General features: G+C 37.9%; 1 protein-coding gene across 4 annotated transcripts in view; it reads right to left on the bottom strand.

The window, feature by feature from the left end:
• Nucleotides 1-446: 446 nt before the first annotated feature.
• rasgrf2b (Ras protein-specific guanine nucleotide-releasing factor 2b) overlaps nucleotides 447-15,077 on the bottom strand; it is a 51,184-nt gene continuing 36,553 nt past the window's right edge. For 3 of the 4 annotated variants that reach the window (XM_026188803.1, XM_026188800.1, XM_026188802.1), the window contains 14 exons: nucleotides 13,850-13,948; nucleotides 11,480-11,964; nucleotides 9,466-9,588; nucleotides 8,658-8,747; nucleotides 8,079-8,185; nucleotides 6,464-6,576; nucleotides 6,226-6,286; nucleotides 5,053-5,156; nucleotides 4,690-4,774; nucleotides 4,380-4,577; nucleotides 3,938-4,017; nucleotides 3,402-3,519; nucleotides 3,241-3,309; nucleotides 447-2,642 (listed from right to left, as the gene is read on the bottom strand). In XM_026188803.1, the coding sequence (XP_026044588.1) occupies nucleotides 2,550-2,642; nucleotides 3,241-3,309; nucleotides 3,402-3,519; nucleotides 3,938-4,017; nucleotides 4,380-4,577; nucleotides 4,690-4,774; nucleotides 5,053-5,156; nucleotides 6,226-6,286; nucleotides 6,464-6,576; nucleotides 8,079-8,185; nucleotides 8,658-8,747; nucleotides 9,466-9,588; nucleotides 11,480-11,964; nucleotides 13,850-13,948 (1,825 nt within the window). In that variant the 3' untranslated portion in view covers nucleotides 447-2,549. The remainder of the gene's footprint in view (nucleotides 2,643-3,240; nucleotides 3,310-3,401; nucleotides 3,520-3,937; nucleotides 4,018-4,379; nucleotides 4,578-4,689; nucleotides 4,775-5,052; nucleotides 5,157-6,225; nucleotides 6,287-6,463; nucleotides 6,577-8,078; nucleotides 8,186-8,657; nucleotides 8,748-9,465; nucleotides 9,589-11,479; nucleotides 11,965-13,849; nucleotides 13,949-15,077) is intronic. The other variant, XM_026188801.1, reaches the window with a different exon arrangement.

The following is a 15,077-nucleotide window of genomic DNA, read 5'->3' as shown; positions in this document are numbered from 1 at the left end:
TCTGCCTAAGATGCTCTTTCGATGTTAATGACCTGTTGCCAGTTAACCTAGTTAGCAGCAATGTCCTTTCAGCTGTTTCTTTTTAGAATCACTTACTTTTCCAGACTTTTCCTGCCCCATCCAAACTTTTTTGAGACATGATGCTACCATCAAATTCAAAATGAGCGAATATTTTTCATGAAATTTTTGTTTACATTTTTTTCTGTGCATAACAATGAGTTTGAAATTTGCAAGCTACTGCATTCTACGTTTACTTACATTTTACTCAGTGTCTCCAACTTTTTTTTGGAATTAAAATCTATTTCTGGTGTCTGGTTTTACAAAGTTTGGCCACATTATTTTAGTGATATTTTTTGATGCATTATTGAAAGGAGCTGAAGTGGATTCAGCATTAGTGGTAATATTACTGAAATTCTTACTAAGGACTCCAAAGAAATATGCAAACGTATAAGGCATGTTGAATTTATTTCCCCTGCACCCACACATGAAAATGCAAACAAATAAACACAAAGATAATATTACAATACAAACATAGCATACTGTATTCCCACACTTTTAATGTGAAACAGACACTCAGAATTACAGATGCAGTGAAAAAGGGCAAGTTTTCCCAAGAGCAAAGTCTGAAACATTTCCTCTAATTGATTTTGAATAAGGTTATTGTTCTGTGAGAAAAGTTGCAACACTGCTACTGCATAACAACAGCTAGTTTTGCAGAAGACACAGCCAAGAGGCTTAACTTTCTGAGGTACACTAAGAGACAAACGTGCCTGATTCGATGGACAAAGTATTGTTTTTATACCTTTCTTTTTTTTCCTGACAGCTACAGAGACGATATTATTATAGAGAAGCAGAGGAAGAAGGTAAAGGAAGCGTCCAGTCAGACATGCACAACATGCAGCTGTTGTGTGCATGCAGGACAATTATACTTATCATATCATTAATACAGAAAACAATGTCTGATTATTGAAGTGCTACATTTTTTAACCTTCAAAAGGCATTTTTTTAGAATAAAGTTGAACAGATTTTTTTTCCTATACAAGAGCCTCCGATGCAAAATTAAAATTCAACATGAAAACCAGAGACAAAGAAAAAAACCCAACAACAACAATAAAATCAGTATTCACAGCATAACAATTCCAATTATTTCTTCTTCAATCGTACAATATGTGTAAAGTCACTATATACAAAAAATAATATAAATACAGCATCTGAAATAAATAGCATGGTAAATAACGATCACCCTTTCAATCAAGCAAAGCTACATCTCAGGGAGTGCACTGTGTACTGTCCCAGTTTAGACTGTAGTTGCCCCAGTTACACATAGAGGAGTGATGACACCCACTAGCCCAGCTGACAGTCAATAAATGCCAAAAAAACAAACAAATTGCACACACATGCTGCAAAGCTTTGTGTTAGCAGAGGTTATAACAATATTTAAACAGTAGAGGGAGATATATGCTCATTGGATGCTGCAATGGCTTTACTACATTACACTGACATGCTACTGTTTAGTCTAAATGACACGTCTGATCTTAAAAAAAAAGGAAATGAATGAGTAAAATTACAGTCTTAATTTTAAATAAAATTTTAATATTTTAAATTTGAATTTATATAAAACTTTGTGCTTGCAAATTTTCAATTTGGGAATGTGGGAGATTGACCTGCACTAGTGGAAGGCACTGAATAAATGTTTTAATTTTAATCATTCATATGTTCTTTAAAAAAAAGTCAACCAAATTAAGCAATCACAAATAAATATAGAATTAATTGCTTAACAAGGGAAAAATCTAAATTCATTAAAATATATCACATTTTGTGTTTCGTTTTCGTCTTTCTGCATTATATGTGAAGGTTTAAAGGCTTTTGACGCATTCAGCCCACTGAGGATGCATAATGGCTTAAGAAGTCACCCTGGCAAAAGCGGTGCATGCTAAGCAGAGGATCAGGGGTCAGAATGAAGGCAATTTAGACAGTTACATCCCAAGCTGAATTCATGCAAGTTTTATGCAGTGACCTTCATGACAGAAAGCATTTTAGGGGTCTTGCTCCACAGGACATGGCACGGAAAATGCACAGGCAAAAGAACACAGACAATAGTACAGAGACGTAAGCTCAAACACCTCTCTGTCACACTATCTGTATATGCTACATCTCTGTTACATCCATTAACTTCTCTCTCTCACCCTGTCCTGCACTCTCAGGCTGCCTCAGGAAGTGTGATGCCATGTGCACCAGACTATGACATGCAATTTCCTCAAAACCTTCATACAATGCAACCTCTCTTTCCCCTCGAAGACGAGCTGTCTTACAACCTTACAGGTGCATTTCTCATTCTTATATCCCCCTTTCTCTTGTAAAGCTCTCAAACATGTTCAACTGACCGCATGCATCGATATCTGTCTCCTTAGACCAAATCTCATTCTATTTCCAAGTTGCTCTGAAAATTCTTCTTCCAACTTTCTCTTGATTGATGAGATCACGTGGGCGTTTTGCCCTTTTGGGGGTCCAGGTTCAGCAGGCTCCCACAGGCCACAAACAGCTCTAACTCAGGCGGGAAGCCTGGGCTCTATCTTCAGGGAGAGATCGTAAAGTGTATCCTCATCCATGATCAGAGTCTTATCCAGAAGGTATTGGGTCACCTGGTTATAATCGAATATGGATGACAGGCATGATGATTAAAATATCTTTACGGCTACAGCTTCAATTATTTATTTTCAATTAAAGATTGATGTGATTTTGACTATAAGATGATCTCACAGGAAATACACCAATAGGATTTTGCAAATAAGCTATTCATTAAAGTAATCTGTTTTCTGGTTGGTCCAACTAATACCTGTTTGAAAGATGAGTACATTAGAGCAAAAACAGGAGACTGGGCAATTTGGGATGGTTTCTATTGTTCCATGCATTCTTTAAAAAAAAAGACTACCCATATATCAAAGGGATTTTCAGTAATCCTTTCAGAACAAGAGCCACGACAAGCACATCCAAGAATAATCTGTGCAGTCAAACCAAGCAAAACGAATTCCTTAAAACCACTCTCAAACCTCACTTCTTCAGACTAGTTTTCTTTTATTATTTTAGAAGCTTTTTGACAGTTTAAATGTTATCCTGCCCTTTGATTATATTGTTTAAGTAATAATAATTGCATGTCGTCTAAATGAAATAATGCCTTGTGATGTTTTTGATCTTTAGATAAAGAAAGGTAGTACAGATAAAAATTAAAAATAAAAGTACCTTGGGCTGATGCTCTATTCTGTACGGCGTCTGCTGGAACTGTCGGATCTCTCTGATGATGTGAGATATCTGAATAAAATATGGAATTTATCTTAATACTGACTTAACAGCGTGCACCTCAAGATGATCTGCTTCCAGTGCATTTATTCACACACGCTTACCATCCTCATTTTGGAGAAGTTAACAAGACCCTCCTCTGTAAAATTTGGTGTTCCCTCTTCTATAAAGGCCAAGTCTGTTAGATACATTCCCAAATATGGCACACAAGGAGGGTTGCAACTGGAATGAGAGAGTTAAAGAATAGCATACAAATCAACTTGCTTCCAAGTCCATAAAAACTCATTTTTTGATACGTCCGTCCGTCTATTCTCTCCTGCTTATCCCTGTCAGGGTTGTCGGAGTGTATCCCAGCTATCATACAGCAAGAGGCAGGGTACAGGTCGCCAGTGTGATGCAGGGCTAACACCGAGAGACAGGCAACCATTCCCTCCCACATTCACACCTATGGGAAATTTGAAATCACCATATAATCTAACCCACTAAAGAATAAAGCCGAAGCCACTGAAAGGCCTCGGCCAGATGACGGATTCAAACCCAGGGCCTTCTTGCTGTGAGCCAACAGTGCTAACCACTGCACCATTGTGCTGCGCTTTTTCTTACATATGATGGTATTTTAAAAACAAATGCAAAGTCTCACTTTTTCAGCGTCTCCCTCAGATTTTTAAATCGTCCTTCTGAGGACACAATCTTCTGCAGTTTGTCCATCAGGGCTTTAGTCTGGAAAAGATCACAAACAGGCATTTATAATGATCTAAAATGGCAAGATTTGAAACTTTCTCCAGCCATGAATAGCATTGCAGGCAGCCTGTCTGCTGAATGTTATCAGGATTAAGTAAAGAGCAGACAATAAACCTTACCGCTATTAACATTAAGTGCGATTAAGCACTCGTCTCTTCTCTGAAACCCTCTAATGGTACAGTATCAGTGCCAATGAAAGAATTCCCATTTGTAAACATTTTGGACAAAAGATGTTTTTTTTCTAGTGCTTCACGATGAGATTAAGTGTTTATACACTTTAGATCTTTAAACAAGTATTTCAGGTTTTGCATACAGAGAGGGTTGTTCAGGATTTACCCCACCTGTTTGCTGACTTTAGCCCAGGTCTTCTTCAAACGGTAGATAGCACTTCGATTGAGTGCGGATGTGATTTCCAATACCCCGTTGTAGTTGTTCAAACAGCGACATATGTCTGCCACAGCAACCCACTTCTCAATGGAGTTGGCCCTTGAGCCCACATCAGTATGGGTCATAATCTGCGATGCCACCAGGTTACTCATCTTCAAAAGAAAAAGAATAGAGTAGTATGGTATTAATGAAGAGCTATAGGTACTGAATCTTTACAGAAGAGTCTGGAAAAAAATGGTGCTTAAACACATTGGAAGAAGTTACATCATTGAAGTGCTGACTCGTTTTCATGATGTAAGGTGTCCTTTCTGTCTTATCGACCTTCATCCATCCCTGGCCCAGGAACTCTCTTCGAGAGGGAAGACAGAGATATACCCAAATGAGATCACACACACTCAAGTATAGCAGAGTATAAGTTTCATTTTCTAATGCCTCTGAAATCAGATGGTAAGCAAGTGCAAATCTATTCTCTGATGTTTGGAGTTCTAAAGTTGAAATAAAATACCATTAGTTTTCATTTATGTCCTTCTAAAAGCATGCCCAGTGCCCATAAAGGGGATTTATGTCTCTTTGACCTGATGCAGATCACATATGAGAGGACTGACTGGGTTTCATGAGAGGACTGACTCATAAGGGATGCTCCTGAAGACGATGTGATCCAGCAGAGTGATCTGTTCAGCCAGCTCCATCGCTGAGAGAGATTCAAAACACTCTGCCTTCGGGCAGTCCGCCTACACACACACACACATTCAGAGACAAAGACATAAAAACAAATGACCCCAAACAGAAGTGAGATAGTGAGATATAAATATCTAATAAAGAGACAGGCTGTGATAAATATGGTTTATGACATTTGACAGTCCCTGGGTAGCATCACTGTCAGCACAGAGTCTATTTACCCCTTCTGCCCAGAGCTTAGAACACTGTGAATGACAGACGCTTTTCACAATTTACAAACCCAATACGTCTATTTGTTTGTGATTTCCAGAGATAACCGATCCAATCTAGGAAATTGTCAGTGCTTGTGATTTTTTTTGTCATCATGTGCAACAGGTGGTGATAACTGTGAAAGTATTTCGCAGAAATTTGTAATACTTTGTAACTACATGAACAAAGCCATAAAATTAGGTATTGCAAAACAAGACATTTAAGCTATGTAGAAAATTACTTTTTCTCTTTTTATACTGGAGATAGAGTAGATAGATTAAAGCTTGCTAAATAAGCTCCTCCCTTATTGGGTTGCCAGAGCAGGTAGCTCCACATCCAGCATCCACATCAAATATGTGGATGCTGGATGTCCTTTCTGACACAACCCCAAAATGACTGGTGTCTCCTCCTGGTCTTGAATAAGGACCTTTTGCATCTTAGGCAAATTTATAACTCGCTATATTATAGAGTCACTACTAAAGCTAACTGAATAAAATACCTTGAGATTTCAAAATAAATCTTTTTTTTATCTTATAGTGGGCATTCGTCAAGATGCCCACTGTAGATCCACTGCCTAAAACAATCTGATTTAGCTTTCTTCACCCTCCCCTTAAATCACCTTTCTTCTGAATGCAATGAGAAAGTTTGAACAGCATGTGGGTAGTGCTGTGCCTACAGCCAGAGCTGTTTGCCTGGGATAAACATATCGATGAGATCTCCGCTCCTCACTTTGATATAGATCCAAGAACAGATACTGAGGGTTTAGGGCAGCTGAATTTTGAACTTTGGCTCAAAGGAATTGTTAATATCAGTACCCAGGATGAAAAAGTTTGTATATATGACAGAAAATAGGGAAAAGCTTCATTTTCTCACCATCTGTAAGATGTCTTCTATTCTCAGTTGGGCATCTTCCTGATCATCTTGAGAAAGCGCACTATCAGACAGAATAGAGGAGAACAGTAAAAGTATTAGAACAAGAGAGTATTAAAAATTAAAAACAACACTATTTGATGACATATTTTTGTCATTCAAAGGTGCCAAAGTGCTTCGTGTACATGCTGCTTGTTTGTACGAGAGCATGTTTTTGTATGTATTTGAGTTTCAGCTGTACTTTAGTATGTTCGCAGTAGCTTTCCTCTCCTGAGGCAGAAGGTCTGGATCTCTAAGCACCTCCTCCAGGAGACAGATCACTGACATCTTAAGGTCCCCATTCATCTCAAAGTCCTAAGCACAAACAAATACATGTTTACATTATACAGACTTTGGTAGTAATGGTAACAGTAACACAAGCCTGATTTTGATTCAAACTAAAATCTTAACCAGAGAAGTGAAGATAAAGTGAAGTGAAGTAAACAAACAAACAACACAACTGGATTAAATGGAAAAATGTCCTCTATCATGGTATATTTCATTTTAGTTGGTGATATAATACAGAGTACTTTTCTGTTATTAGTAATATACAAAGCAGTTTGTCACATCCTCCGTCAGAATAGCTCTGATCATTGGGACCTCTGTCCTGTGGCACCAAGATGCTTTTGTTCTCGTTCTTGTGGTTTTAGGCTCTTTGTATTGGTCTCGTTTCAGTGAATCCTTCAGATGCTTGACCAGACTGGGATGAGAAGAATTTATAGGCTGGGTCTTTAGGCTCTTTACTGTGTTTCTTGTGGAGGATTTAGGTCAGTTTGCCAGTTAACCATTTATAGCCAATTATATTTCATTCTTCTAAATACTGCTGCTTTTTTGATACCTGGTTTTTAGCACTAGATACATTTGCTTTTTTACTCAGATTTTTAATTTAGATTTTTTTAACCAACCTATTTTGCAGAAGTATTCCCAGAGGCACAAGTACCCATAGTTAAGAACTTGCATAATAAGACAATTACATTTCATGAAGTCTGTTGTTCAGCTGATGTGTAAGGTACTTTAAAATACCAAAGAAACAGCTACCACTGCACAGCTGATTAAATAGATGATTATTAATCTCAGTAGATATATTGTTAACAAACTGAGGAATATTATTCACATATTATAATTTCACATACTACCTGAACTACAGGTGATTCTACTCTTGTAATTAATATTGCCTCAAGTCTCCACACAATAAAAGCATCACCTGATCAATCATCAGTCACGGCGGCATGATACTTCTTCCAAATCCCCGTTCCTCTTTCATTTCTTACAGTCTTTTCACTTTCCTCTCCTCCAATTTTCTGCTTTACTCCTACCTCAATTTAACTCCTGTTTAAAGGTCAGTTTTAACAAGCTCTTTCTGTTCTCTGGCCTCTAAAAAATAAGTGGGTGTCTGTATGTGTGTATGTCATTGTGCGGGCCTGTGTGTTAATAAGTTGACTAAAGCTGGACTGTCATCACAGCATTTTGTTTTATCGAAGAAAAATACATAAAACATATTGATGCAGTTAGAGTGTAAAGATCTCTGCAGGGAGGCAGGCAATTACCTTGATGTTCAATTCATTAGAGGCTGGCTGTTTAGCACAAGAGTAGGCAGGCTGAGCCAGCTGACCAGTTAAAACAATATTTGGTGTGTGTTTGTGCACAGTTTGCTGTTTACGCGATCAACTGGGAGCAGTGGAGCAGAGCGAGAACGCATCAATCACCTGTTTTAATGAGACCGCAGACTTGATCACCCCAGCAAAACACTGGACCCACACACACACACACCCACCCACACACACAACATGCACAGAGAGTGGTGGGTACAGACAGACCTGTGAATGTTTGGAGACCCAGTGGCGCAGAACATTGAGAACTCTATTAGTTGCAGCTCGGCGAATGATGAACTCTTTATCACAGGTTCTTTCAGAGTTAGTAAACACTGGATGGAAAATCAAAAACAAACAAAAAGCAGGCATTTCAAAGTTTTGAATATTAAAGCATCACATGAGCTATTTTTTAAAGGTTCATGATTATGGAAACTGAGTTATGGATTATCCACTGACCCTGTCCCCCAAGAGATGTTACTGCTTTAACAATATTAAACCTATATATAACTAAAAAAAAAAGAAACAAAATTAACCGTATAACGTTTTTATTTTATGCCCACCACGGGGTTATTATACTTCTGGTTTTTATTTTTGAGTTATTATTCACTTTTACATTGTTTTTTCTTTATATTTCCTTTTTGATTTTTCTGGTAGCTTTTGCAATCAGAATTATGATCTGGATGAATTGTTTAATCATTTTTACTCTGTGTGTGTGTGTGTGTGTGTGTGTGTGTGTGTGTGTGTGTGTGTGTGTGTGTGTGTGTGTGTGTGTGTGTGTGTGTGTGTGTGTGTGTGTGTGTGTACCTGGCGGTGCACCGTGTCCTGCTGCTGCTGTGGCAATAGCGAAGGCTGAAGCTGGAGAGACTGAGCAGCGTGAGTTCTCCCCTGGCTGGACTGCAGGTGCACAAGCACATAATTATCATCAAAGGCAACAACAGCGTGAACATAAACGCTAACTTTCCTTTCAATCTAACATAATGAAATATGATTCCAATGTCTATTGACTGAAATGATTTTTCTTTTATGTCTTATTGCTTTACCTGAATATAATCACTGTTTCCTTTATAAGGTAAAATTATTCTTTTCATAATTTTTTTTTTTTAATTTTCCTGGAAAAACCTTGTTTGTATAGGGCAAAAAAAGTATTCATGTAAAACATTCAAAAAATACTCTGTAAATAGAAGATTATTTGTTATTAGGGAGTATACCAAATTTGATGGCTCTGAAATGGCCATGGACATTTGTGAGGCCTACATACTGTCACATGTTCTTAACATCAGCTATCAACACTTGAATTTATTATATGGTTTGTGACTTTTGAATGGATAAAATAAACAAAAATAAAGACGAAATAAAGATGCAATAAAAATATCAAATGTTCTGCTTGCAGCATAGACTTTCTTCAGTGTTATTCTGCCTGTCAATGAACTTGATCCACTGCAAGAAAAACCATGCTGACAAAGCTAAACACAAATACTTTAACAAACACATGTATATTGCTGTGTGATGTATGGGTTTTGTATTTTAGTATGATGTTAGTCTATAGGGTCAAGGATATCTGCCTAACTCTGTGGCTCTGTAAAGTAGCCTGCACACATAGGCGGCCTCTTACCAGGCTGTCTGTAGCGAAGGTGTCGAGGTGTGGAAGGAGAGCGGCACGGCGACATATCTCCTGCTTCACTGGTCTGTGGAGACTCTGGGATGATTTTCTCTAGTGACGCTGACTCCAGTACAGCTAGAAAGAAGGAAAAGCAAAGTTGAAGATTGCTGGTGGTGACCATGATGCTAATGGTTTTTTTACTGGACAAGAGGCCCATTATAACTAAATTAACAGAAATTACTCAGTATAGAGGTCATGCCTGGCATTACTGTTAGTTTGGTGAAACTGTTATAGTACTATGTGTTATGTGTGTGCATATATATATATATGTATATATATATATATATATATGTATAGATATATATATATATCTATACATATATATATACATATATATATACATATATATATATATATATATATATATATATATATATATATATATATATATATATATATATATATATATGTACATATATATATATATATATGTATATATGTATATGTATATGTATATACATATATATATATACATATATATATATATATATATATATATATATATATATATATATATATATATGTATATATATATATATATATATATATATATATATATACACACACACACACACACACCCAGATAGATAGATAGATAGATAGATAGATAGATAGATAGATAGATAGATAGATAGATAGATAGATAGATAGATAGATAGATAGATAGATAGATAGATAGATAGATAGATAGATAGATAGATAGATAGATAGATTTAAAACAGTAAGATTTTTCACATAATCACTTTTAACTTGTGCTCAGAATGTCACACTGGTAATTTACCAGCATGCATATGCACACACATTAAGGAGACAAGCCAAGAGAAAGATCAACAGACATATACGTGGATGCACATTAGCTGCAGGTACACATAAGCACAGAATGTACTGACTGATTAAGAGCCCAAGAAGCTGAGACAGTATAGAGAAGAGGTGAAGTGGCTCTGTGGTACCAATGCTAATGGGTCTTTGTCTCCTTGTAAGCGGTTAGAAGCACATGAACCTCTCATGCACATACACACACACACACACACACACACACACACACACACACACACACACACACACACTCCATACACATGTGCAAATATTGATGAGTGTCAAATTGAAACCGTGTTGCCTGAGATGCCCTGACGCTATACCTCTCCAGCCTGAGAGAGCTGTTTAACACTACCATTAGAAGATCTGACCGTGTGTGGTGGGAAGGCGGCTTAGCTGACTTTGGCACACAAATGCCAGGAGATAATGATGTCCCACCAGGCACTTGTTCTGCTCTTACAGGGAAACACTTCACTCTGTCATTTGATTAGTAACCTTCAGTGCTTCATAAACCCTTTAGTACACCAACAACTCTTTAAATGTATAAGTTTAGTGGCAATACATACACCGATAATATACCTAAACAACAAACATAGTCCAGCACATAGTCTCTAACAGCATGTGGCCTGATGCTATTTGATATAAAGAAGCAGAAAAGGTTACCGGACATGCTTTTTGACCTGCAGGCAAAATTTAAAAAATCTACTGTTAATTTTAACCTGTGAAAGGTTTTTCTGACCCCCGGTGGTTTAATATCTTTCCTTGCTGAACTTCAGGTAATGCGAGTGCACTGCAACATCACTTATCACTCATTACTACTGTTACAAATGCAGCAAAGCACACTTCAGACCCCATATGCTTAACCTCATGTCAATATTAGTAGCAGCAGAAAGCTTTCAGCCTAATTTAAGTATTTTTGCAGTCTGACCTAATAACCTAAAGCTAACAAACAGGAGAAACATTCATATATTTATGTGCCTATTTGATTATTTACATAATCTGTATTATTTTTCAAGTACTAAAAGTTGACAATGATTATTTCCCTGTTTTTCTTATAATACAGTAATGAAAACCATAGAATAACAGATACATTTCAACAATATTCAGGCCTAATGTTCTGAAAAGTGTAATAGGGGAAACTATGAAATACCTCTGCGTATACTCCGTCGCAGTTTTCCACAGAAGGGGTCAATTCTGGGGACATCCTCTCCCTCTGCAGTTGAGCAGGGACTCTGGTCAGGCGAGGAGGGAATAGGAGGAACTTGCTCTTGTGTTGGCTTAGAATTGTTCGGTGGAGGAGAGGTGGAAGAGGGAGGGGGGGGAGGAGAGGAAGTAGTTGGGGTTGGGGTCTGAGGTGTTGGTGTCTGGGCAGATGTGGGGCTACTGCCAGCAGACTGGGAAGTGTTGTTGTTGACACTGTAATTGGACAGAGGACTGGTCAGATCAAGGCCCCCGACTCTGGCCGTGATAGGGGAGTGGAGGGACAGCTTTCGAGTTCGGACGGGGGAGGTGGTCCGGGATGGGATGGACAGAGGAGGTGGAGAGGAGAACTTGCGGCAGAGACGAGGAGATTTGTCATTCACGTGGTCCACGCCTCTGTTATTTTGATTGGTGGCAAAAAACAGCTCCAAAGACCTAAAAAGGAACATAAGTATTAGCAAAATAATGGAATTGTTAAAAACAAACAAAAAGAAAATCAATGAAGAAGTATTTAAAAAAAAAAGACAAAAGAAAAAGGAATCTGGAGATGCATCAGCTCAAAACAAAATTGCTGGTCTTTGTAAAACTTTCATTACCAAAGGGTTTTGTTAGTTTTGTTGTTTTGTTTTCCTGTATTGGAGATAAGTGTTGATTTAGAGGCAGAATCCAATATCCCTGTGTGTTTTCATAAGTCAAAAAGGAGAAAAGTGTGGCTCGGGAAAGAATCTGAAATTTTACAGTGCACTGGGTAAGCCTGAGGTACAGAGTACTAAATGTAGGACATTCAGCTACTGCGGTTATCCAGAGTGAATTAGAACGAGTGGGCACATACAGTACAGTAAGAAATTATTAAAACAGTGACACAATTTTCACTGTGATACAGTCATCTCTTCTACGCTGAGAAATAACTAGAAATAAAACAACATCTTTGAGGTTACCCTGGTGACCGTCAGCTTTAATAGTCAGATATTTATACACATATTAAATTAACAGTGTGGGAATCGCATACCTTTGCATGCATGACTTCCTACTTTCAAATAACGGCGGAGGCTAGACGAGTTAAGCTAACTCAGTGCTGCTCTAATTAAGCTGAACCCAGAGAGACTCGTCATCAAACTGTGGAGTCCTCCTTAGCACTATGAAACTTTATGGTATTTATCTAGTAGCTGCTTTCTTTTTATGAGCTGGAACTGCTTGGGTTTAGTCTCATTTGTGCCATCATTGATGGTTTAAATGAAGAAGGTATATTAAAATCAGTGACCACAGTTGGAGATTAGCTGTTGAACAAAATTTAAAAGCTTTCATTTATAGAGCCAGCTTAAAGTGTCGTGGCAGTGGTTTAGGGAACTACTTGCCGTACTTGATTAGTACACCAAAGGTAAGGTGACTGACTTGTGCATTTGAAACATTTAGTATCTGCATTATCTATAGTTGTTGTGATGATTGTTCATGTCCCCTGTCCTAAAACTGCTAGATCATACTGGGCTACAACTATAATGTGAATATATAACATGTCAACAAACTGGAAAGACTAGGATTTTAGTACTTGTGTGCTTTACATGGCAAAATCACAATCAACAAAAATGTGTTCAGCAGAAAAAAAACCAAAAATCATCTTTTATTGCAGATTTGCAACATTTGAAATGCTTTGTTTAGCAGGCAATGAAAGCGTATAAAAGCTTTAATCAACAAGCATTTGGATTATCAATCTTATGATGACATTTACCCTTCAAACAGACTTGTGTGTACAGAGCTACATCGAGAAAGAAGTAATCATGCGTAGATAAACACGCTCACAGTCATCATTTATTCACACAAATCTGTTATTCAGCAGGAAACAAGGGAAGAAATTGCAATCCAGATAGAAAGAGGAGGGAGAGAAATGATAGCAGCATAAGGGAAGAAAAGATACAGGAAACGCAGAGACGACCAATACCAAAGTACTTTGAAGCAGGGAATAGAAAAAGAGGACGCAAGCGGCAGAAGATGAGGGACTGGAGGAGAATAGTAAAAGGGATAAATGTGGTTAAGATAGATAGAAAAGCCTGAAGGACGCGATACTTCTGTGATAAAACATGCCACAGATCAGCTAAAGATTTAAGAAAATTATTTCATAATTTCTCCCATTCCCATCTTTATATTGTTGATTTAAAACTGGTGGAATCACAATACCTGTGAGTTTTCATATAAAGAGCTGTTCTGGCAAAGTAGAGAGGAAAGTCATGCATCAGTTAAGTATCATAGCAGAAGAAAAGAAGAACAAGCAGGAAAGTAGGACAGAGATAGCAAGAAGGGAGGCAGAAAGAAGAGCGTTGGTTACTTGGACTGATCCATGGCAATCTTCTTGATCTTCAGACTGTAGTCAGAACAAATGGGTGAGATGGACAGACGGTCAAATGAGTGGTACTGCATCCTGTAGCTGGAGGGGATATGGAGAGACAAGGGACATGGATGACACAAAATGTAACGAGATAGAGGATGGTTTAAGATAAGAATATGGAGTGATGATAAACAAATGTCTCAGAAGAGTAAAGGTGTGTTTGAGAAAGGGGACAGAAAGTGTGTGAGTCAGACAACAGCAGCACATGTTCAGTGTCCGAGATGTCAGCACATGACCACATGGGAGAAAGCTCCAGCACAAAAACACAGAGCTGGGTTTTTGTACATGTATGTAGGTTTTATGCAGTGCATTTGCTCAGAGAGTTGGCATCATCTTCTTTAATCTAGAAAAACTAATAAAAAAGAGGTCAGCACTTCATCTGTCAGCCATTTGAGTCTTGTTCCAACACTAAACCAGCACAGAGTGTAAATTCACCTTTACCATCATTAATAGAGTTAGCTGATGACTTAGCACTCCACACTCATCAAAATATGCAAAGCTAAAACTGAGGCTTAAATACAGGTCAACAAACAATTGGATGTTTTCATGGTGGGCTGGACTTAAATTAAAATAATGTTTAGAATTTGACCCAATGATAGAATCAGACAAGAAGTTAAAGGAAAAGTTGTATTGCAATAGATTCTCTGCCCACGAATCACTGCAGAATTTCACAGTTTCAGAGTAAATCCATCCACTCATTAACGTGATATTTCTGTCTAGAACATAGAGGTAGACCCTTTTACTAGCATGGCTAAAAAGCACCAGTATAATAAAAAAAATCCCCTTATAAACCTCCTATTGTAAAGTTTTTTTTCTGGAGAACAAAGGAGAGGGGAAAAAAAGCTTTAGTAAAAAAGTGGCATCGCTTCACACAGGGTGGTTCATCTTCCCGCACCGCTCTGGTGCCTGGATGCCCCTCTCCTTTTCTCTTCCCAGGAAGGAAGGCCACAGGCCACAGTGAGTGAGGTAAGACATTTTAAAACCAACCCTCGGGTGGAGGAAAAGGCAAAGCTTTTCCAGTTGAAAAGCTAAGTTAAGTAAAGCTGTGAAAGGAATATAAACAGACAATTTTGATGTAGCCACGAGTGAGAGAGAAAGACAGAGAGCTTCAGAAAAGTAGAGAGACAGAGAAACGTCTCATCTGACACACTGATTATTCCTACGACTT

This window comes from Astatotilapia calliptera, chromosome 12 (assembly GCF_900246225.1).
Source record: "Astatotilapia calliptera chromosome 12, fAstCal1.2, whole genome shotgun sequence".
NCBI classification, from domain to species: Eukaryota; Metazoa; Chordata; class Actinopteri; order Cichliformes; family Cichlidae; genus Astatotilapia; species Astatotilapia calliptera.
Note: the sequence above shows the minus strand (reverse complement) of the source record. Positions and strands in the feature narration are given on the sequence as shown.